At 43.6% G+C, this 23,182-nt stretch overlaps 3 protein-coding genes across 24 annotated transcripts in view; all 3 read right to left on the bottom strand.

Moving 5' to 3' along the window:
• The window catches only part of PXK (PX domain containing serine/threonine kinase like), a 75,085-nt gene extending 64,170 nt beyond the window's left edge, over positions 1 to 10,915 (bottom strand). For 21 of the 22 annotated variants that reach the window (XM_065884952.1, XM_065884949.1, XM_065884948.1 and 18 more), the window contains exon 1: positions 10,783 to 10,884. In XM_065884952.1, the coding sequence (XP_065741024.1) occupies positions 10,783 to 10,884 (102 nt within the window). Of the gene's footprint in view, positions 1 to 10,782 lie in introns of all 22 variants that reach the window. The other variant, XM_065884943.1, reaches the window with a different exon arrangement.
• Positions 10,916 to 17,919: 7,004 nt separating this feature from the next.
• Positions 17,920 to 18,426, bottom strand: HTD2 (hydroxyacyl-thioester dehydratase type 2). The gene has a single exon (XM_065886266.1). The coding sequence runs from the start codon at positions 18,424 to 18,426 to the stop codon at positions 17,920 to 17,922; it is 507 nt and encodes a 168-aa protein (XP_065742338.1).
• Positions 18,427 to 18,544: 118 nt separating this feature from the next.
• Positions 18,545 to 22,853, bottom strand: RPP14 (ribonuclease P/MRP subunit p14). Its single transcript, XM_065886268.1, has 5 exons — positions 22,777 to 22,853; positions 22,592 to 22,676; positions 19,818 to 19,894; positions 19,053 to 19,131; positions 18,545 to 18,601 (listed from the first exon to the last, which is right to left on the bottom strand). Exons 1-5 carry the CDS (start codon positions 22,851 to 22,853, stop codon positions 18,545 to 18,547), a joined length of 375 nt encoding a protein of 124 aa, XP_065742340.1.
• Positions 22,854 to 23,182: the final 329 nt, after the last annotated feature.

The raw sequence follows: 23,182 nt of genomic DNA on the forward strand, positions 1-23,182 counted from the left end.
CTCTCCTTTCTGCCACTGACCTGAGATGTGGCCTTTCTAACTGCACTGCTTCGTTATCACCCTGGACTCTCTTCTCCCCTTCCCTCACCCTTTTTACTGAACCTCGAACACCACCAGCAAACTAAGCGTCCTAAAATACCACTTTCTGCCACATATATGCTCAAGCCCCCTCACTGCCATTCAGATCCCTTAGCCTGGCATCCAAAGCACCCCACAATTGGCTCTAGTCTCCCTTTTCCATCTTTTTTTTTTTAATTAATTAATTTATTTTTGCTGCGTTGGGTCTTCGTTGCTGCACACGGGTTTTCTCTAGTTGTGGCGAGCAGGGGCTACTCTTCGTTGCGGTGCGTGGGCTTCTCATTGCAGTGGCTTTTCTTGTTGCGGAGCGTGGGCTCTAGGTGCGGGCTCAGTAGTTGTGGTTTACGGGCTCTAGAGCACAGGCTCAGTAGTTGTGGCGCACGGGCTTAGTTGCTCCAGGGCATGTGGAATCTTCCTGGACCAGGGCTCGAACCCACGTCCCCTGCATTGGCAGGCGCATTCTCAACCACTGCACCACCAGGGAAGTCCCCCTTTTCCATCTTTTACTCCACACCAGAATCCTCCATAGCAAATCCTTGTGGGATGAATGAACAAATGAAGGCAGGGACCAAATCTATCTTGCTTAGACCTACATCCCAAGTGCCTAGGATAGTGCCAGGAACACAGGGGCATACTCACAGCAGTATCAGCTGAATGAACGAATGACCTCCTGCAGCCTGCAAATGCATCCTGACCTCAGAAAACATAGCTGCTTATTCTTTAGTTTTTTTTAAACTGAGATCCTTATGGTGGATTAGTAAGAGTTTGGAACAAGATGAACAGTTAGGGGCTCTGGAAAGTGTTGCAGAATTTATGTGTTAAAGGCTACAAGGCTTGTTTCTATTTCTACTTAAAAAAAAATCTGTCAATAAATAATTATTTAAATATTTTCTCCCTTTAACTCAAAACAGGCAAAGAGCCTCCAAGTGTGCATGCAAGAAGTACAGGAGGCACCACAGAGATCAGATGAGGGTGCTCATCATTTAGTTGGTTTATCATGGTTTTGACCATTACATAGCTTTTAAAATTATTTTGTTCTTAGTCATATATGTTTTCATTTACACCCATAATGGACCATGACTAAAGGCAGGCTTAAGGAATGCCAATGGCAAAATATGAGTTAGTGAGAAATTAGTGAGAAATACAGGAAGTGCGAATCATCATAAAAATGGTTATTCTGCAAGTTGTCTGAAAAAGCTCTTTATCGGTGCCTTAAGTTGTATTCACCTTATCACAATTCTTACTGTCTGTAAGATTTCAGAAACCAGTATAATTCTGATTCCAAACATTAATATAATTTTCAAAAATGTGCTAATCTGAATAAAATATTTTTTAAATTTAAAATCACTTCCAGAGGAGGTTTTCACAATTCATTATTACTATGAAAAGAGTTTGCAGGGCTTCCCTGGTGACGCAGTCGTTGAGAGTCTGCCCGCTGATGCAGGGGACACGGGTTCGTGCCCAGGTCTGGGAAGATCCCACATGCTGTGGAGCGGCTGGGCCTATGAGCCATGGCTGCTGAGCCTGTGTGTCCGGAGCTTGTGCTCCACAACGGGAGAGGCCACAAAGTGAGAGGCCCGCGTACCGCAAAAAAAAAGAGCTTGCAAGTTAAAAAAGGCCTGGGGGGCTTCCCTGGTGGCGCAGTGGTTGGGGGTCCGCCTCCCGATGCGGGGGACGCAGGTTTGTGCCCCGGTCCGGGAGGATCCCACATTACACGGAGTGGCTGGGCCCGTGAGCCATGGCCGCTGAGCCTGCATGTCCGGAGCCTGTGCTCCGCAGCGGGAGAGGCCACAACAGTGAGAGGCCTGCGTACAGCAAAAAAAAAAAAAAGGCCTGGGGAGGGATTTCCCTGGTGGCACAGCGGATAAGACTCCACACTCCCAATGCAGGGGGCCCGGGTTTGATCCCCGGTCAGGGGACTAGATCCCAAATGCATGCCACAACTAAGAGTTCGCATGCCGCAACTAAGGAGCTGGCAAGCCACAACTAAGGAGCCCACCTGCTGCAACTAAGGAGCCTGCCTGCCACAACCAAATAAATAAATAAATAATGAAAAAATATATATATATCAGTTAAAATGGCCTGGGACAACAGAAACTAACACAGCACTGTGAAGCAATTATACTCCAATAAAGATGTATTTTTTAAAAAAAGGCCTGGGGAGTGCTGATTTAGAACAAGTTCTCTGAAAGGCTCTGTTAAGCCTTTCTTAGTTCCCCCAGGAAGACCTGGGTGGAGCCATGCCCACTTTGCCCTCCCTGCTCCAGGGCAGACTGGTACCTTCTTTCTTTTTTTTTTTAATTTTATTGAAGTATAGTTGATTTACAATGTTGTGTTAATTTCTGCTGTACAGCAAAGTGACTCAGTCATACACATATATATTCTTTTTCATATTCTTTTCCATTATGGTTTATCACAAGATACTGAATATAGTTCCCTGTGCTATACAGTAGGACCTTGTTGTTTATCCATCCTATATATAATAGTTTACATCTACTAATCCCAAAGTCCCAATCCTTCCAGACTGGCACTTTCAATACCTTACTTCTTCTTTGGTTTAGAGGTCTGCCACCTCCACCAGGATATAAGCTCCCTATTTCATTCATCTTTTTACTTTAATACACAGCACAGTGCTTGGCACGCAGAAGACTCTTCATAAATGCTCATTAATGTTCCCAACATCTTAGAGGCTTTCTGACACGGCAGAAACTGTGTGCTTCATTCATAGAGCAGACTGCATCCAAGCCCAGGATATACACCCACAGCCTGACTGCACTCCTCTTAGGGAAAGGAAGACAGCTGGGCCACATAGAATATAAATGCATTTCTCAGGAAGCAGCGTTCTGAAAGATGTCAGCTGTCCCCTACCCCCACAAATGTCAATTAGCATGGTCACTTGTCAGAGGAAGTGGCAGGAAAAAGAACAACGCAGAGGGTGATTTTATTTTTTCACTTCGCTGCCAGAGGTCAAGTGGTGCGAACTGACACTGGGATTCCTTTGGCGATGAACAAAAGCTGGGATGTGAGGAGATGAAATGGGCACTGGCCAGGGGTCTCCTCCCTTCAGGCCTGGCCTATGGGAGCTCCTCTGCCAGGCCCGCAGCTGAGCCCGTGGCCTGCCCACTTGCCTCTTCCACCTCTTCTGCCACCTTTGAACACCAACAGCCAGCTCTGCTGCCAGGCAGGGGACCCTGTGCTATATCTCAGAGCCTAGCTGTCACAGCGTGTCCCTCCAGGGTAAAAGGGGAAAACGAGCAAGGGTGACAGGGCAGTGGGAGTGTTCTTTGAGATGTCACTGGGTTTTTTGCTATTTGTTAGCAGTCACAGTTGACAGTGAGGCATACTTTTAAATAAATAATTTTCCTTTTTCCATTCAACACCTAAAAAGTACTAGTGCCTAAAAAGTTATTAGTGCTCTAGAAAATACAGAGGTAATAAACTACAACAAAAACAGTGAGATCTGTGTGCTGAGCTCTGTTCAGAACGCCCCATGTGTCTGAGCTCAGTTAATCCTCACAGCAGCCCTAGCATCCTCTTACTATCCCCACTTCACAGATGAAGAAACTGAGGCTGGAGAGATTAAGCAAGATCATTAAGGCACTGCCCCCTCCTCAAGTTATTTACAGTTTCACGTGTGTTGGAAAGGGAGGGTATACATAGAAAACAGGGAATAAGAAACAATCAGTGTGTAAAATGCTTGCAACTTTCGGACAAATAAAACTGAATGGGAATTTCAGAGGAAGGAAATCACACTCAGCTTGGTAGGTAAGATGGTGGGTAGCAGTTTCCTGAGCTGTGCCTTGAATAAATGCATTCACTCAACAAACTCACGCATTCAACAATACTTACCGAATGCTTACTATCTATGTGGCAGGAACATGGTTTGAAACTGAATCAAAATAGCAATACATAGACATGAAAGGCTGGATTTCAGAGTAAAAAAAAAAAAAAACACCTCAAAGAAAAAGGCATCCACATGGGCAGAACAAGAGGTCCATGTGGCCCTTTCCATCTAAGGACTGGGAAGGGGCAGAGGTGTGCCCTCCAAGTGCAGACCCACTTCTCCACCCTCAAAAGCCTGAGAGCACCAAGAGCAGGGCCTCTCCCCACTGCATCCCTAGAGCTGACCACACTGCCCGGAAAGAACCGGAGCTCGAGAAGGACCCATGGGACAAATGAGCGCAAGGCTGCTATTGAGTGTGGTCACAGGCAGAGATGCCCAGAGCATGACAATGGGCCCCCAGCCACTCCCTGTGCTCTGCTGGGTCAGTGGGTGCCATCGCACTGGCCAGACCCTTACCCTGACATTAGAGGTCTGATGTGAGTAGGCCCGCCTCGGGTTTCATTCCCCTCTGCTTCTGCAAAGAGCAAAGCCTGCAGGACTGAAGCCCCTGCCAAGAAATCACTTGTCCCCTGGGCAAGGGCAGGCTCCAAGGAAGGATGGATGAACACTCCTTCCCCTTCACATCTCCAGGCGGTCCTCAGACATTTTTTGATTCAGGATTGTCCCATAGCAATCCTCCATTCACTCCCTCCTCCCAGCACCCCAAAAAAGCCTCAGCTGAATTAATGAGGAGAAATGGCCTGTTTCTGATGAGCCATGTCAAAGAAATGTGGGCAGCCTTGTTTGGATATCATAAACAGAAGTGCTGTGATAAGAGGCAGATCCAAGGCCCGGGCTTTCCAGCACAGCGCCCTTTGCCCTTCCCCTGTGCACTCTGTCTAAGTCACCTGGCATGCACACCTACATGCCCCAGGCAGGCTGTGACTGAGAGCAACTCTTCACACTAACAGGACATAATTCATCTACTGTTCTAGATACAGCTGACCCTTGAACTACAGGGGTTTGAACTGTGCAGGTCCACTTACACGGGGATTTTTTTCAGTAAATATGTACTGCGGTACTACACCACCCGTGGTTGGTTGAGTCCTCCAATACAGAGGGCTGGCTATAAAGTCACATGCAGATTTTCCACTGCAAGGAGGGCTGGTGCCCTAACCCCCGTGTAGTTCAAGGGTCAACTGCAGTGGGTTTTCTTAAAGTAGGCTGTATGTAGGAATTCCCTGGCTGTCCAATGGTTAGGACTCCAAGCTTTCACTGCCAAGGGCACAGGTTCCCTGGCCGGGGAACTAAGATCCTACAAGCCGTGGGGCGTGGCAAAAAAAAAAAAGTAAGGGTATATGTGGTAGTGTAGCACATTTTTTTAGATGCACATCTCTCACCAACTGAAATAAGTAACTCTCCAAGTTTACAGTTTTCAAGATTTTTCCAGTGATTCCAGCCTGAAGATCCACAGCCCAAGAGCAGGCTTCAGGTCAGTGAGGTTCTGAGAGGTCACATAAACGTGTGTATGACTGTTTATGGAGAATTTGTCCCTCTGACGAGATCCTTAAATGAGCTGGACCCAAAGAGCTAAAGGACTCAGAATATACCCCGAGGTTAGCATCCTGCAATGTTATAAAACTTTCCAGGCTGAGGGTTAAGGGGTTGGCGGCTTCTTTTCAGGGTAACAAAAATGTTCTAAAATTGAGTATAGCGACAGATATACAATTCTGTGAATATACTAAAAGCCATTGAGTTGTATACCATAAATGGGTAAACTGTACGGTATGTGAATTATATAAAGCTGTTACACAAACAACTTTCCAGGAAGACTCCTGTTACTCTGCAGTGGATTCCCCAAGCTAACATTATGTTAATAAATACCTGTTAGCCACCAAAATGTGACTACTGTATTATTTGAAGACAGCAGAATTCCCTTTTGCTTTCAACTGTGCTCTTTTACTAAGCAAGAAGAAACATGTGATATCTTGACGTTTAGCTAGAAATGGCCAAATTTACCTCAAATTTGGTGGTCAGAAAGTCAGCCAGAGACAAAATGGCCAACCTGCATAGACTCTTCCCCCGGCTGAGGTCGGAGTATTTACCCAAGGTGAAGTACTTGTTCCTTAGCCCTGAGTCAAAAGTTTCAAACTGAAGAAACGGGGCCCCCATCATCACCTCTGAAGTAGAGGCACACCTTAATTTCCCCAAATCATGTGCATGTCACCCATGAAAAAAGTCACGGACAAGGATGACTTCCAGGCTCAGGGGAGAACAACGGGAAAAGCCTATTGCTCTCCCTCCACAACGCCCCGCACACTTATGAGTTCTAAAACAACGTCTGGGTCCAGCTCTGCCCTTTTCAGGGTGGGACTGAAAGGAGCTTCATTTCATGTGAAGCTGCCCCGGCAACTGCTAGCACTACCTGCCTGCAGTGGAGAACAGAGGGTTTGCTTAACTTGCCCCAAATGAACCCATTTAGGCATCCAATCAACAGCCTGTATTTTGAACAATCTCAAGACCACAACCCACAGGGAAGCTGTGTACACATGGGTGGCTGTTTCCACTATGCCCCCGGGGGAACAAAGCAAATTATCTTTTCACATAAAATAAACCTCAGCCCCAGAATCCTGCATTTCCTTCTAGTAACTACAGCCAGTTTCTTATTTGTATTCCCACAACAAGAAACCTTTCTAGTGGGATACTCCTCAAAAGAGGTGATGTAGGAGAATTGAGTCCTCAGCCCCTAAATGAAGCTGCGAAAAACCTGACTTCTTCAATAGGAAGAGAATGAAGAAGAGACTGACTCTACAAATTAACGAATTACCAGTCTCTAAGCTTCCAAGTCAGCTTTCCAGCTGCACCCATCATGGGTTTCAAGGACAGGCGGAGAAAAATATATAACCAAGTGGAAGACCAGCAATTAGATTCCCAGAAAACCACTACTGTTATCTTCTTACAATGTGTACAAGTGCTGCAAGTTAACTACCATACTGTCTCTATGTGTCTAGGCACACATCTTCAAAAAAACTTTCAAAATATTCAGTATAAATTGGAATTTGAAAGAAATCTCCAAACAGCATCTCCAAAGGAAGCCGAGATGGATTCTGATATTGAGCACTGGATTGCCTTAAAATGTCAGGATCTCTAAGGCAACGACATCTCCTGTTTTGGCATCCCATTTGAACAGGTATTCTAGTGATATGTGAATAGAGTTTAAAAGACTATTAAAAAAGGTTACTGATGAAGAGGCTGAAGCTCATTAAACCAAGCCACAAAAGGAACTTTAAAGTATCTGTGTTATGACAGGTAAAGATTCTGGTTGACTTGTATACACCTTGGAAGACAGAAGATCTCAGAATCCCACAGAACAAAGCTCCATGAAAGCAGAAGCGGTGGAGTTCACCACCAGATCTCCAGCTTCTGCCTGGCACTCAACTAGGTGCTCAGTACATTTCTGGTGAAGCAATGTTGAATTATTGTTGAATAAACAAACTGCAGGAATGCAGTTTCCAAAATCAAAGGCTCAAGGTGAGATCCACTTTCAGTAAAGATCTTAACATGAAATATTATCTTTTCCACAGACTTTTAAAATACTGTTATGCCTCAAATACCACTGAAATTATCTTTTGTTTCTCAAGAACAAAATGCACCAAACACAGAATCAATGGGCCCTGATTCAGATGAACCTCCGAGAAACTTTTTCCTTCCTAAAAAGGAGGAAATGGAGATTAAGAGCTATGGCACTACAGCACAGTCACCAGCAAAAACCAGATATGTGTATTTGATAACAACCTTCTCCAAAACTGGCAGCTTCCTCTGGTTTCTGTTTCAGCTAAGTAAGCATTTTTCTTCAGTCTACTGACTTTAAAAGTTTTCCCTTTTAGTCAAGAACTTACATATTTCCTTGTCTTCATTCTTAATGCTCCCAAAGTTTCCCATAATTTACTGTGTGGCTTTTTACCAGAATCCCTTTTATCAGGAAAATCCTTCCCTTTCCATGCCCCCCACCCTCCATTCCCCTTACTGAAAGCATCCCTAAATACCATCCTTTCTTATTTTATGGAAGCTTCATTTCCTTGCAGCAGAGGCCTGGTCTATTTCCTGAAGCTAAATTATTTGGGCTCCATAAAAGTCAAAATAAAATCATTCAAGCCACATTCAGGCACAGAATCACCTACGAACCTGCACCTTCCGTCAGCTGCTTATCCCAATATGCCTTTCTGGTGGTGACCTTGTGTTCCCTTCATCCTTCTGGCACCTGTATTTTCCAATCCACAGAATTTTCCTCTCCCATGTCCAAAAATCCTAAATCATAGGTAACAAAAAATTTCCTGCTATAAATCCTGTTTCCCAAGACTAAACAACCTTGATAAATGAAAGCAACCACGGACAGAAATGCGCTTACTTGCAATAAAAACGCATTAATGTGTTTAATCCTTTGCATATATGGCGCCATAAAGTGAATAGATGGAAGAAGGAAGGAATGCACTTTACAAATACTTCATAAAGATTATTTCATTTGATCTTTGTAACAACTGTGGATGACAGTCAGGGCAGGCATTTATTACTGCCATTTACAGATGACGAAACTAAACATCAAAAAAGGTTAAGTGACTTGCCCAACCAATGATATCACATGACTAGCGTCAGCCCAAACCCATGTTAAGGTCCTGCCTCTTCCAACCCAAAGGATGTCCACTATGTACCCTCTCTGTAGGTTTCTGTCCTACAGCCAAGGAGCAACTTCCTAGAGATTCGGCATTTGAAAGGGAGGACAGTCCTCTGACTTTGGGGATACCATCTCCCTTCAGCTAACAAGCCAGAAAGCCATCTTCAACCTTCCCAACAGAAAACAATGCCTTTTTCTTCTGTAGACCACTCTTAGCAACTACTTCTTTCCAAAACAATTTCCAACAGTTCCTGTTCTAAAGGGACTTACTCTTATGACACTAATAGTTCAAAAAGTTTGTATCACATAGCATTTACTCAATAAAGTTCAGGGCTGATGCAATACTTTTCACTCTTAGGTTTTACAGCTAAAATGACAAGAACACAAAACAGTCAAAAATTATGCAAGACAATGCTGCATTTTTTTTACTCCTCCACATCTGCCTCTATGTGTCTCCTGTGAGTCACTGTCTGTGTTCAGTCATCATTATAGGAACTGCCATTCTCTACCCTAAATTATTTTACTTTATTTCTTAAAGAAAATCTCTGCAATAAAAATGGAATCCTACTACATCTTTCACCACCTTGCTGCAGCACTCACCCTTTAACGCAGAACCTCAGATGTCATGTTGCTCCAATTTTTATCACTACCATTTTACACAAACAGAAAAAAAGACGAAGTAAGGTTATAATTCATTTATTTATTCATTCAAAAACACATGAAATCCTATCAGACGCCAGGAACTGGGACCCTAAAATGAACACAAAAGTGTTGCTCCTCTCGCAGCCTGGTGGAGACGTAAACTAAAGAAGTAAATACAGAATAAACTGATCAAGGTTAAGGTGGAGGTGAGCACATGGCTTGGGGCAGTGGCCATCATGAAATGCTTTCTGGAAGAAGTGGTTTGTGAGCATTTACAAGCTTTTCTCTCTGGATTTTCAGTACCAAATAAGCCTAAAAGACTCAACCCCACTCCTTTCTGTCCTATACGGTGCCTTCTCACAAGTCTGTAGAACAGGATTAAAGATATGCACAACGAAAGAAAATGTGTGATCATTTTCCTAACTGGAAATGAACACTTTGAACAATCCAAGTCCTACAAAGCATGGCTGTCGGAAGAGGAAACTGAGGTTAAAAAAAGTCCCACTTTAATACAACAGAATAAAAGGTCTCTTTGAAGTCCCAGAACAGCTTGAGCAAAAAGAGAAACAGAAGACTATTGTGGGGCTTTAGCCTCCAGATGATGAACCCCAAACGCCCTGCAATGGTAAACAAACAAGCCTCTGAGCCAGAATCTGATTTGGGAACCTAACAAAACATTACAATTTAAGGAATCTCTCTCTTCCCATTCATTATTTCCCAAACAAAGTCCCACTGGCTGGCAGCTCCTGTTTTTTTGCTGGTTTCTGGGTTTATTACTTGTAAATTATATCGTGCTTTTCAAAAAAAAGGTACAGGTAAATGAAAACAACCACGGTTTTAAAGACCCATAAAAGACCCTATATGTAACAGAAATCAACTCTGCCTGTGTTTACTATGAGGACCTACTACTCCTTTATGCTACTCCAGTGGATTTTAAACTCAAATGACTGCTACCACTGCCTGCTAAAGAGCAAGTTGGAGGAGAGAAGGAGCAATTTCAAACACCTGCCTCAGCAGGGGCCCAGACTGCCTCCCTCACCATCTCCCCGTGCCTCGGTCAAACAGCTGACTTGGAAATGGGGCTGCAGACCCCGGCCACAGCTATCCCAACAAGTAGGCTCTAAAGTCACACTTCCATTTGGCCTGGCACACCCTCAACCCCACCACTGAGATCCCCAGCCTAAAGGAGGGAAACTGGCCCCAAAGAGGAGGAGATGGCTGGCGGAGGGCAGAAACGGATGAGAGGGTCCTGAGTGGTCTCTTTACTCCGCCGGCCCGACGTGGGCCCGGGAATCCAACACCTCCCCCAACTCGGAGTCCCTTTCCAGGGCACCGCCGAGCCCCTCCCACTCCTTGGCCCAAGGGGCTGCGGTTCCCACCCTCGACCCCTCCGGACTTCAGCGACCGCTTGGGCCCCGGGGACCCTGGCCCAGGAACGACGCCACGCCAGAGCCATCTCGGCCTGGGCCGCCGACCCCTGCCCCGGGCCCCGCCCGGTCGCCTGCAGCCCTCTCAGGGCCCGGGGCCGCCCCGCGCCGCCAGCCCGCCCGCCCGGTGGGCCGCGCACCGTGTGGGACTGCAGGCTCTGGCTCGCCTCGATGGCTGCTGTCAGCGGCACCGTGTCGTCCAGCAGGACCTTGCCGGCCGGCGGCTTCTCCATGAAGGCCATCCCGGAACGCCCGTCCACCACCGCCTCGGGACCAGGGACAGGAACCAGAGGCGCCGACTCCCGTCGCCCGCCGGGATCTGCCGCCGCTGCCGCCGCTGTCAACACGCGCCGCCCCACGCGCCGCCGCCGCCCGCCGGGCCCTCGGGGTCCTAGCGCCGATCTTGCCCCTCCGCCGCTGCTGTCAACACTGGCAACCCTTTGCCCCGCCGCCTCCCGCGGGTTCCTAGCGCCAAATTGTCGCAGTCACCGCTGCCCTGGACCCGCGCCTCCACGTGGCCGCACCGCAGGCCCGGTACCCTTAGCACCGGGCCTCAGATCTCGGGGCAATTCACCCTAAGCCATCATCACCTCCAGAGGTCCTCAGAGCCGAAAACACCGCGTCTGGGGCCCTGCGGTCAGGAACCCTGCGGTAGGGAACCCTCAGGCGCAAAGATCCCAAGCCTCTCGCTGATGGGCTTTTCGCATTAGGCCCTCAGAAGCTGGACTCTCAGTCTCGAGACCTTTACAACTGGACTTTTCCCACTCAGGCCTCCCAGGTCCAAGGACCCTAAGACCCAGAAAAAAAGGGGCTTCAGGATGTGACCCTGTCTGTGCCCTGCAGACCCAGAAACTTTCTAAAACAAATCCCTCAGATTCAGGTTTTATGGGGAACTCGTGAACCTGGCTCTTCAGACCCAAGAACCTAACAGCTGGTCCCTCAAGATTGGACCCCAGAGTTGGAGCCCTAAGACTCCAGCACCCTCAGACCCAGAGCTCTTTGAACTGGGGACCCTAAAATTTGGGTATTGGTCCACAAACTCCCAACCTCTACCCTTTGCCCCAGCTCTTAGCTCAGCCCACAAGGCCTTCAAACTTGAGAACTCTCAACCTCAGGCTTGCGGTGGCCAGTCCCACTGTACTGGCTCCAAGAATCTCAAACCCAGAGCCAGAGAACTCTGCCACCAACTTCTCAGCCCCAAATTTGCCCCATCTGCCTAAACTCGAGGCCATAATCCTGGCCCACCCACAGTGCTGTCTCCCCAGGCAGTGTCCCAGGACAGTGGAGAGAGTTAGACTTGGAATTAGATGACCAGGATCTTCAGGGCTCCAGGAATTACCAGCTGTGTGAACCTTGAATTCGTTACCCAACCTCTCTGAGCCCCAGTCCCCATCTGCAAAATGGAGATAATACTTTTTGGAAGGGTTGATATGAGGAATGCAGTAGGATGGGAAGGGGCTCAGCACATAATAAAACCTCAGACAATATTAGTTTCTTCCTTTCCCTACAGTTCAGGATGGAAGTTTCTAACTCTTAAATTTATCTTCCCTAAACTTCTACACTTCAGACGAGAACAAAATTTCTTGGAAACACCACCACCACCACAATCTGACATCACAGCACAAGTCCAGACAGTATCTAAAGGGTACCCGCCCCAGATCACAAGCTTAAGGGGATTGTTGGGCAACTCCAAGTGGCCAAGTAGCCATGACAGACTGACTTAGAAGCCAAGACTCAGTGGAGAGAGAGATATGAAGAGGGAAACATGGAACTTCATGATTACATCCTAAAATAATCAAAATTCTCCTGCATTCCATGTTTGTCCCAGTGTGTTTAAAAGCAGCAGTCCATTAAAACAAAACTATATATCACTTAGGGAGGGTTCAACTTTTTACTTCCATTTCTTTAAGGCAAATGGGTTATTTCATTTCCAGAATCACAGAAACCAAAATTCTGCTTTAATCATTATTCCTATCATGTGGGCTGATCAAGAAAAGGCTCTTCTCGCATACCGCTGGTGGGAGTATAAATTGGGCCAACCTTTCCAAAAGGCATTTATGCATTCAACAATTATTTACTGAGTACTTAAGCATGTAATAGGCCTGGCACTAGGAACTGGGATTTGACAACACATATCAAGGGCTTTGAAAATGTTCTCACGCAGTAATCCCACCTCCAGGAGAGTATCCTAAGGAAATAATCAGAGACAAGTGCAAATATATAGCACTCAAGGATAAATATCTAACAATAGGAGATTGGACAAACCATGGTACAATCATAAACAGGATATTTTGCAATGATTAAAAATGAGATTATCAAAGGATGGTGATGTTGGGAAATGCTCTAGATATAACAATAAGTAGAAGGAAGCAATATATACATTTTATGATCCCAAGATTTAAAAATATGTTTTAGGAAAAACACCAGAAGGAAGCCCACCAAAGTATTAACTGAGGGTCTCTAGCAAGTGGAATCCTGATGCTATTTTTTTTTTCTTGCACTTTTCAAAATGTCTCTAGTGAAGCTATTTGTATGATTAGGAGAAAAATAATGGTATTATATAACTGAGTTGCAAAGGTCATCAAGTGACAGCCTGTTGTCTTCCTTACTATGAAAACGAAACTAAGAAACCAGATATTTAATGAAATGAAGGCACAGACTCTCAATCTAGCCTTTCTCATTCTCTAGAAGTTCTTGACTAAAGTAAACCTCTCAGAATAAATACTAAATAGATCCTCTGGAGACCTGGCCCCAATCCTATGACAGTCTCGCTATCCATTTGGCCTTTGAAGTGGCTCATACTGAAGGTGGGGCAACTCCCCAGTCCAGAGCTGACCTGAATCAAATCAACTTCGCTTCCAGTCTCATGCTGGGTAAAGTAAATGAGATATGCAGTACCTCAGTTGTTGCCACATACACTACTCAGGGCTGGCAGGGGGGGGGGAAAAATTTACATTCTTGCACGTTGCCAAATGTTTAGATGGCCCACAGGTTGTTTATCTAACAGCTTGACATTTGGCCAGACTGACTGAAGATAATGAGTTTTAGTGAGGTTGCTTCTAGACCTGGCAACTGCTCTACAAATCAAGACACAGAAGCTTGTGAAAAACTCAGTGCTTCCTAAGCAGCATCCCCTCCCAACTCAGAAAGACTTTCTTTAAATATTCACCATCTGGATAATCAAACAACTCACATTTGATCTTCCTTACTTCCCTTACGTGTTATTTTCCATCACATCGCAGAGGAATTTTGCTCGGGGTTTATAAGGTCATATGAACTGTGGCCTACCTAAGAGCCGCCCTAAAAATTGATTGTAGCCTAGAAATCGACTGCTTGTGGAGACTTCCATTAATCCTGTTCTATTTATGTAGTGTCCACATTTGTCTTGGGTTTTCTTACGATTTTGCTCCAACTCAAAATTTCTCTGAAGATGTCGAGAATTCTAGTCTCTGCTGTGTTTGTAATCCATATGAAGAAAAGCCAAGAACAAAGGAAGTGAAACATCTGGGACACTGGAGATACTCAACTGCAGCCCAAGAGTAATTCCACAGCACTTGCATTCTGTTCAAATAGAGCCAGTTAATAAATTATGCCTGTACATGAGGCATTCAGAGTGGCACAACTGCTCAGAGTGACGGTCAACCTTTGGTGGAGTATATTTTAATATAAAAACTTAATAGATGTAATTTAGTAGCAATTTTCTTTGGGAGTAAATTGGTCTCTTAATCATACTCTGAGAACATAGAAGAAAAATGACTAACAATTCAGCACAAAATGAAAACCTGTGGTTACCTAAGAGGTACGAATGGGCATTTAGCAGTTTCTTCTTTTTCTAGCTGAATACACAAGATGAATGGTGGCTGTGGTGAGGCTTTCTCCCTGCTGCTACTTAAGATTTGCTGCTCAGAAAAAGAAATGAGTGGCACTTCACCAATATGGAAATGTTTCTAATAGAATATAAAAATCTGTTAAGCAATTTTCCAGTACATTCGACTGAAATTGCTTAAGATGGGTTACATTTCTGTGGCCATCGAACATTACATAAATTGCAGTCTTATAATGCCCCTATGTGGAAAGTGCTAGTACAATTTGGCCTCATACTTTAGTCAGTACTTTTGTACTCACTTCCACTTGTGACCCTGTACAAAGCCACTTCTCAATTACCTGGGAGAGGACTTCCTGATTTGAGGGTCACCCATGCTTTCATTAGAAGAGTCATTCTTTCTGGCAACTTGCACAGAGCTCAAAATGAAAAAGCCAACCAGCTAGTTTTTGTTAGTCAGCTTTAACAGAGCATGAGAGGTCTGAGAATCTTGGCTCTGAGTAAAAATAACAAGTCATTGTGTACATAGAAGTATCCCTAACTTCTTGCCTGCTTCTCTATTCCAACTTTTTATTGGTTTACAAAGAAGACCATGACATCTACTGAGCACAAAAAAAAAAAAGGAAATGCTCATATTGAGAAGCTACTTTAAATTACAGAGTATTAATCAGCTATCCGCCAGATCTGACATACATCCCTCCCCACCATACTTGACTTGCACATGATGTTTCAGTTTTAGAATAACTCTTTCAGTAATTCTGCTCTGAAGACAAATAATCACTGAATGTCAGCTTAGAAAAAGTGTAGGCAATAGGTATGGGTAGAAGCCATCAAGTAACAGCAAAGGGGAAAACACTACAACTGTAGCAAGGGAATAAGATCTAGAACATTCTGAATATAAACAGGATTATATAGAATAGTGGTTCCAAATACTTTACTGCCACAGAACAAGATATCATTATAGAAACTGAAAGTGTTCCAGTATGGGAACATTTTAAGACCCACAGGGTGATGGAAAAAATGCCCTGGAGCCAGGCAGGGCTGTTTGAATCCCAGCTCTACTGCATATTACCTGTACAACCTTGGGCAAGTCACACCACATCAGTCTGTTTCCTTGCCTATAAAATGGAACATTAACTTCATAAAACTGTTTAAAGGATTAGAATTAATGTAGAAAATTGGCTTATCATTGAAAGAATGGTAGCTTATAGTATTAATGATTACATCACACTCTACTTATGAACCCATGCTTCAGGACTGCTGCTAAGTCCCAGAGAATGAGTTCTGCAGGAGTATACAGTCTTAGCTTCAAGTCTCTATTTTGTGACTTAAGTTTCCCATTTTGTTTTTCAATGTCATATCAAATTTTAGGCATGTATAGTATTTCACCTATAAATACACCTTCTTCAGGTGGATCTAAATCTACACATGCTGCCCATTTTGAAACTCATGATAATGGCATCCTTGCTTCTCACTCTGATTTTGGTATTTTCATCTCACCAACAAACTAGAGTATGGTACAGTATTAAAGTTTAAAATACTCACTTTATTTATACACATCACTGCCCTCTAGTGACTAGAATAATTCCTTCTAGTAGTCTAACTGACCCCCTTGATGTAAAAAAATAAATAAAAAATCTAGTTACTCATCCACCAGCAGGAAAAAAAATCTTTTTCCAGGAAATGTTGGTTGATGCAACCAATTAAACCTGATCTTACCTTCCTGATCAAAGCATCTAGCTGTGGTCTGAGCCACCATCTAAAGCTACAGAGCACAGGTGAACCACCTGTATGTTCTACTATAGATTCTTGTCTTAAGAGTGTTGGCTATGTTGGGCATGACCAGTTAGTAATAACACATTAGGCACATTTCCTCTCTAATAACCCTCAACTCTTAAGAACGTGGCCTCCACAGTGTTCCTTAAATTTTTTACCTTATAATTTTTTAAATAAAAGCATATATTATTTATATAAGGGGGGACCCCCACAGTATTTTCAAGGGAGAGATAAAAAAAATCTGGATTACTAAAATAGGAGCTTTGCATTCAAGATCTATTCCAAGTTTAGAACACCAACAGAGATTGGCTGACATCCTGAAAGACTGGTCTGTTCTCTAACTTTTGGCCAGTTAGCACCAAACTCAGGAAAACCTCTAACCTTATTCACAGAAGAGAATGGGCAACAGTAGTAGCTACTGTTTATAAGCTAGACCTTGTGCTTAACTATTTGTATCTGTCACCTCCAACAATCCTGTGTGGCAGGTGTTTTTATCCCTGTTTTATACGTGAGACCAAGAGAACTTACATAGCTGAGTCCAAATCTGCACATAAGCCCTCCTCCGATAACAGGAAAACCATCTGAAGGGCAAGTGACACTGAACATTGAACAAATTACCATCTTGGTGTAAACAGTAACAAATTACAATAAACTCTGACCCAGAAACTGCTGAAGAACAGAATCTAAGAATATTTACTAGTAAAAGATAGGTGTTCAAAGATGACCCATCTTCTTCAATAATTAAATGCCAGCTAGTTATAAATTCAGTGAGAAACTTCTACACAGATATAGGTAGGTTTCTCTTATCCAAATGCAAATCTAATCAGGTTTGAAATCCTAAAAGTAGAACATTAAGCTAAATGATAACTCTCCCAATATTTTTTCAGTTTTTGTTTTTTTTTTTTAAATGGCACCTCATGGGAGCCTGGACACAATGTCCAACCTTAGAATCACCTATGATTTTCTTTTTTTTTAATTAATTTATTTAGTTATGGCTGCGTTGGGTCTTCGTTGCTGCGCGCGGGCTTTCTCTAGTTGCAGAGAGCAGGGGCTACTCTTCGTTGTGGTGCTCGGGCTTCTCACTGCGGTGGCATCCCTTGCTGCGGAGCACGGGCTCTAGGTGTGGGCTTCAGTAGTTGTGGCACACGGGCTCAGTAGTTGTGGCTCACAGGCTCTACGGCGCAGGCTCAGTTGTGGTGCACAGACTTACTTGCTCCATGGCATGTGGGATCTTCCTGAACCAGGGCTCGAACCCATGAACCCTGCACTGGCAGGCAGATTCTTAACCACTGTGCCACCAAGGAAGCCCACCTCTGATTTCGTCTAGTCACTTTTTCTTTGTTTTTTTTTTTTTGGCTGTGTCACACAGCTTGCGGGATCTTAGTTCCCCAACCAGGGACTGAACTCGCACCCGTGGCAGTGAAAGCCCAGAGTCCTAACCACTGGACCATCAGGGAATTCCCTATAGACAGATGATAAATATACTTAAGCCTGTGTGATGCATAAGGCCAAAGCATAAGTGGACAATGGAACACCCCTCTATCAGCTCCCCTCCACCAATGTAGGTTTATGGGTCCATCAGCCCCTCCTTGGTGAAGAACAGCAATCCCTGTTCTCCTCAGAGGCTGTTCAGTAATAGTAACACTGATGTCTGAACTTGCATCTTTAAAGACATATTTCAGGATGTGGGAGCTTCTGGGACTATAACTTTAACCCAGCCTTCCATGACAGTCTTCTTACTTTCTAGTACAAAACATGACACTGCAATAATAGCAAGGAACCGCTTCAGCTTTTTCACTTCTGCAGAAGCTAAAACAACTTCCCCAACATATAAAGGCGCTGGAAAGTTAATTTCCTGGGAAAGAAATACACAGCCTGGCCCTGGCATTTTAGTACCTAGGAGAGCTGAAATAAGTCCATTGATCAAAACTCCATGTACAATCGTCTTTCCAAATCTGGTGTGTTTTGCAAAATCTTCATCCAAATGCAAAGGATTGACATCCCCTGTTAATTCTGAGAAGAGAGCCACATCCCTCTGTGTGAAGGCCCTACTGAGTTCAGCCCGGTCTCCAACTCTGATGTGCACATGCTGTAAGTGCTGCCTGTTTAGCACTGCTTGGTTCAGGCAGATACTCCTCTGAAGCCTACCCCACCAAAGGCGATGGCTAGAAATTACTGGGAGCATCTTCAGAGGTCTCAAATTCCATCAGCAGGAGCTTTTAGGCTGTTTCAGTCTTCATACATTATGCTGGCACCAAAATGTACTTTTGAGAGTGAGGAATACTTCTGAAATTGAAGACTATTCAATTCAATACTAGTTCTCTACTGTTACCAGATAATGCAAGGAGAAATGGAGAAACCTATAAGAGAAAGAAAAAGTTTAAGGCAGTATCAGGAGAAAACTGCACTGCAACACAGTACAGTGTAGAAACATGCCCTATTCTATAGGATAAGCCAAATTGAGGTAGTAGCATTTTAAAGAGCATCCTGACAGCTAGCCTTAGATAAATAAGTGGCCATGATAAACTCAGAAAGAGCATTCCAATACACTAGGTGCTAGGCATTAAGCAACAAAAGTTAAGACTTTTCCACAGGTGTTCCAAGTTTTATCCCCAAACCTCCCCCATAAAATTTAAAACCTAAGTGCTTTGTCTCACATCTTTGTAATTAATGAAGCCCTGAATTTTCCCCTCCCAGCTGGATGATGTTAACAACACTAGGTTTATGCAAGCGCAAAAATGAGACACATATTAATAAGTAGTCTTGTCTACTACTCAGCTCATTTGGAATATGTGAAGGAATGGTCTTTACCTGAATCACTCTGAAAGCACATTTCTTGCCTTTATAGGATCCTAACAGGGTCAAAGAGCTCCACAATTTGACAAGACCACTACAGAAAGATCGAGAAAGCGTAAGTAAAGATTTGTCCCTGCAACATCTCCCTAGTAATTTTGTTTGTGATGGTCCAGAAAGTAGTTTCTACCAGAAAACCTATTTAAAATAAGAAAACTTTAAAAATAAAAGCACAGGGCTTCCCTGGTGGCGCAGTGGTTGAGAGTCCACCTGCCGATGCAGGGGACACGGGTTCGTGCCCCGGTCCGGGAAGATCCCACATGCTGCGGAGCGGCTGGGCCCATGAGCCATGGCCGCTGAGCCTGTGCGTCCGGAGCCTGTGCTCCGCAACAGGAGAGGCCACAACAGTGAGAGGCCCACGTACCGCAAAAATAAATAAATAAATAAATAAAAATAAAATAAAAAATAAAAGCACAGTATGTCAAAGGCAAAGAAAAAAACGAACCTCAATCAGGAATGTTTCTAAAATATACACTTCTGAGTTTGCAACCCTGACTATCAATTGGGAAACATTATAGTTGTAAGCAAATCACAAGTTTGGCTCTCTAGGGTGTAAGTTCCTGGTGGATGAATGTTCATATTCTCCCCAATTTAAACTTCCAAAAGCTGGTTGGAGTTCACAATGACAAAATTCTTCTCATTCTCAGAAGAGAGCACCTTTGCTCTTTTTTTGCCATCCGTCTCTGCTCTGTTAAACTAGAAGTGTTCCACTGTCTGTCGTACCTGCTGCATATTCTCAAGATGGCTGACAAGGTCTTCTCTTCGTAGGTTAGAATGTCCAAGGGTAAAGCAGCATCAACCTAAGTATGGAATAATGCTGTCAGCAGACTATTATCATCATTACTCCTGAACTCTAATAACTAATTCTGTCAACTGCTTTTCTTCTCCAAAAAAATCAGTATTTTATTTAATGGATTGGAGTACTGGGCCTGCTTTTTTATAACTTCCCCCTGCCTGGAACATTCTTCCTGTACCTCTTCATATTGCTAAGGCCTCTTTACCTTTTGCAAGTCTTCATTTAAATTGCTCCTTCCTTGATTCCCAAGATTAAGCTCAACTGCTTGCTACGCTCTTTCACATACAGGACCCACATACTTCCTATTTCAAGATACTCATCATTCTTGCCATTAATTGTTCAAGATGGTTTCCTATTAAAATGACCAAGACCATGAGGCAGAAGCCATGTCTGTTTGTTTACAACTACATCCCCAGGAACCAGGTTTTATACTTGACATATAGAGGGTGCATGGATTTTTTTTTCTCATACTTTTTATTTTGAAAAATTAGAGTCACATGAGATTGCAAAAACAATGTGCAGGAAGATTCCATGCACCCTTCACTCAGCCTCCCCCAGTGTCAACATCTTGCATAACTACAGTACAATATCAAAACCAGAAAACCGAAATTAATAAATCAGAGCTTATCCCAATTTTGCCAATTATACATGCACTCATATTTGTTTACACGTATATATGTGTAGTTCTATGCAATATTACCATACAGGTAATTTAATTTAAGTATTACCATTATCAAGATAAAGAGCTATAGCATCACAAGGCTCTCTCCTTCGACCCCCTTTACAGCCATACCCACCACTCCTCCTCATCCCTAAACCCAGGCAAACACTTATCTTTCTCTAGATTATATAATTATGATAATTATGTTATTTCAAGAGCATTATATACATGGAATCACCCAGTATATTACTTTTTGGGATTGGCTTTTTCACTCAGCGTAATTCTCTAGAGATTCCGTCAATTTGTCAGGTGTATTATGGTTTATTCCTTTTCACTACTGAGTATATTCCACGGTATGAATGTACCATAGTTTGTTTAACTATTCACCCACTGAAGGGAACGTGGCTTATTTCTATTTTGGGGCTCTTACTAATAAAGCTGCTATGAACATTTGTGTACACGTTTTTGTGTGGACATAAGTTTTCATTTCTCTGGGATACACAGCCAGGTATGCAATTGCTGGGTTGTAGGGTAGTTTAAAAACAACTACCATAGTTTTTTAAAGGAAACTGCCAAACTGTTCCAAAGTGGCTGCACCGTTTTACATGCCCACCAGCAGTGTATGAGTGGTTTAGTTTCTCTGCATCCTCACCAGCATTTAGTGTTATCACTATTTTTCATTTCAGTCATTCTGCCAAGTGTGTAGTGATATCATTGTGGTTTTAATGTGCATTTCCCTAATGGCTAATGATGCTGAACATCTTTCCATACATGTGCTTCTTTGCCAACTGTACACCCTTTTTAGTGAAATGTCTGTTCATATCTTTTGCCCATTTTTAAGAATTTTTTTTGTATTTTGGCTGCACCGCGCCATGCCATGCGGCACGCGGGATGGTTCCCCAACCAGGGATAGGACCCGAGCCTCCGCGGTGAAAGCGCCGAATCCTAACCACGAGACCACCAAGGTACTCCCACTTTTGCCCATTTCCTAATTGGAGTGTTTGGGTATTTTTCTTTACTACTGAGTTTTAAGAGATCTTTATATATTCTAGAATTAGTCCTTTGTCAGATATGTGGTTTACAAATATCTTCCCCCCAGTCTGTAGTCTGTTTTTTAGCCTCTGAACCAAATCTTCTGCAGAGTAAAAGTTTTTATTTTGATGAGTGCTTGACAGATTTTAATTTGATAGAATATGTATCAGGAAATAATTTCCTGAGAATCATCCGTCTTTGTTCTCTCTTCAAAACTCTACTTGTGGGCTTCCCCGGTGGCGCAGTGGTTGGGAATCCGCCTGCCAATGCAGGGGACGTGGGTTCGAGCCCTGGTCCGGGAGGATCCCACGTGCCGCGGAGCAGCTAAGCCTGTTCACCACGGCTGCTGAGCCTGCAAGCCACAACTACTGGACCTGCGTGCCTAGAGCCTGTGCTCCGGAAGAGAGGCCACTGCAATGAGAAGCCCACGCAGCACAACAGAGAGTAGCCCCCGCTCACTGAAACTAGAGAAAGCCTGCACGCAGCAACGAAGACCCAACGCAGCCAAAAATAAGTAAATAAATACACAAATAAATAAAAATTAAAAAAAAAAACAAAACTCTACTTGTTTTCAATTGAATGCGAAAACAGACTACTCAAAGTGCTGGTCTTGATAAGGAGCTGCGCCAGAGTGGAAATCAACAGTATCAGTGAGTACACTGTTTAGTTCAGCTCAGTTTGTTTTCATTGGAGACTGTCTCAGTAAAGGAAACGGTGTGCTCATTTACATTCTGGTACAAGCCACAACAGGCAAAAACCCCCCAAAAACCCCAGCAGTTTGCAGGTTGCCAGTCTACACCATACTCTGAGTTGCACTACACTAAACATTTGTCCAACAAGCTCCTGTCAACTAGAAGGCATATGAGAACAAAACTCATCACTTCTGCAAGTCTGCTTCTGCAATTTCAAATGTGCTTTTAAAGTTTTAAAATAATGTTGGGAAAAGTGTCCTTTCACTATGTCTTACAAAGACCTTAGGAGTGTTCAAACTACCAAGTGATTCCATACCTCTCCAAACAGGTCCTTCAGGGCTGAAATAAGCAGCTGTTTGAACTGTGCAGCATTCAGTCCAATGCCATGATCTTGAAATTCTCTGTAAAAAATATTTTTTAAAAAATGCATTGAATTAAATTTCATGCCATTCACATTCATAAAAGAGTAGTCGAAAATAAAACTCAGGAGACTGAACTTACAGGTGGACTTTCATGTAGTGGTGCTCAGAGGGATTTCTGTAAACTATTCTTTCATATGCGGCAGCTGGGGCTGGCATCTTTTCCAGTGCTGATCACACCTACGTGAAGGGTCAAGGGGGCTAGAAATTACCAAGATACAAGCTATTTTTCACTTTTTTAATGAGAATTTGACCTACATGATTTTGTAAAGAACTCTTTGTACAATAACTTACCTAATTCTGGTCAAACTGATGTTACCCATACAGACACAATGGAAGTTTCTATATTTTATGTATGCCAGACCACCGTACTCTTATTTAATCCCAGCAAACATTTTCCCTTACTGAGTACCCAGCTCTGTGCTAAACACTTTACATGACTTAGGTCATGTCTTCAAAATGATCCCATGAGCTAAAAGCTATCAGTA

The sequence above is a fragment of the Phocoena phocoena genome, chromosome 10 (genome assembly GCF_963924675.1).
Source record: "Phocoena phocoena chromosome 10, mPhoPho1.1, whole genome shotgun sequence".
In the NCBI taxonomy this organism is placed as follows: domain Eukaryota; kingdom Metazoa; phylum Chordata; class Mammalia; order Artiodactyla; family Phocoenidae; genus Phocoena; species Phocoena phocoena.